This window comes from Acyrthosiphon pisum, chromosome X (assembly GCF_005508785.2).
Source record: "Acyrthosiphon pisum isolate AL4f chromosome X, pea_aphid_22Mar2018_4r6ur, whole genome shotgun sequence".
Lineage (NCBI taxonomy): Eukaryota > Metazoa > Arthropoda > Insecta > Hemiptera > Aphididae > Acyrthosiphon > Acyrthosiphon pisum.
This window is the reverse complement of record NC_042493.1, coordinates 21,908,217-21,908,451: the sequence shown is the minus strand read 5'-3', so window position 1 is coordinate 21,908,451 and position 235 is coordinate 21,908,217. Positions and strand designations below refer to the sequence as shown.

Below are 235 nucleotides of genomic sequence, written 5' to 3'. Positions count from 1 at the left end.
ATGAAAATCTCATATATGAAGTGTTAGAATCATACAACCTAGATATTCAAAATTGTCGTGGTCAAGGTTATGACGGGGCCTCTGTTATGAGTGGTGCTTGGTCAGGAGTTCAACAAAGAATTTCATCAACTGTCTCAAATGCCCCATATGTTCATTGTTGTGCTCATAATCTAAACTTAGTTATTTGTGATGCTGCTAAATCAACCCATGTTGCAAGCAATTTCTTTACAACCAT

General features: G+C 36.6%; 1 protein-coding gene across 1 annotated transcript in view; it reads left to right on the top strand.

The window, feature by feature from the left end:
* The first annotated feature begins 86 nt into the window (after nt 1-86).
* Nucleotides 87-235, top strand: part of LOC103307832 (52 kDa repressor of the inhibitor of the protein kinase-like) — a 1,342-nt gene continuing 1,193 nt past the window's right edge. The window contains exon 1 of the mRNA XM_029485043.1: nt 87-100. Within this exon, the coding sequence (XP_029340903.1) occupies nt 87-100 (14 nt within the window). The remainder of the gene's footprint in view (nt 101-235) is intronic.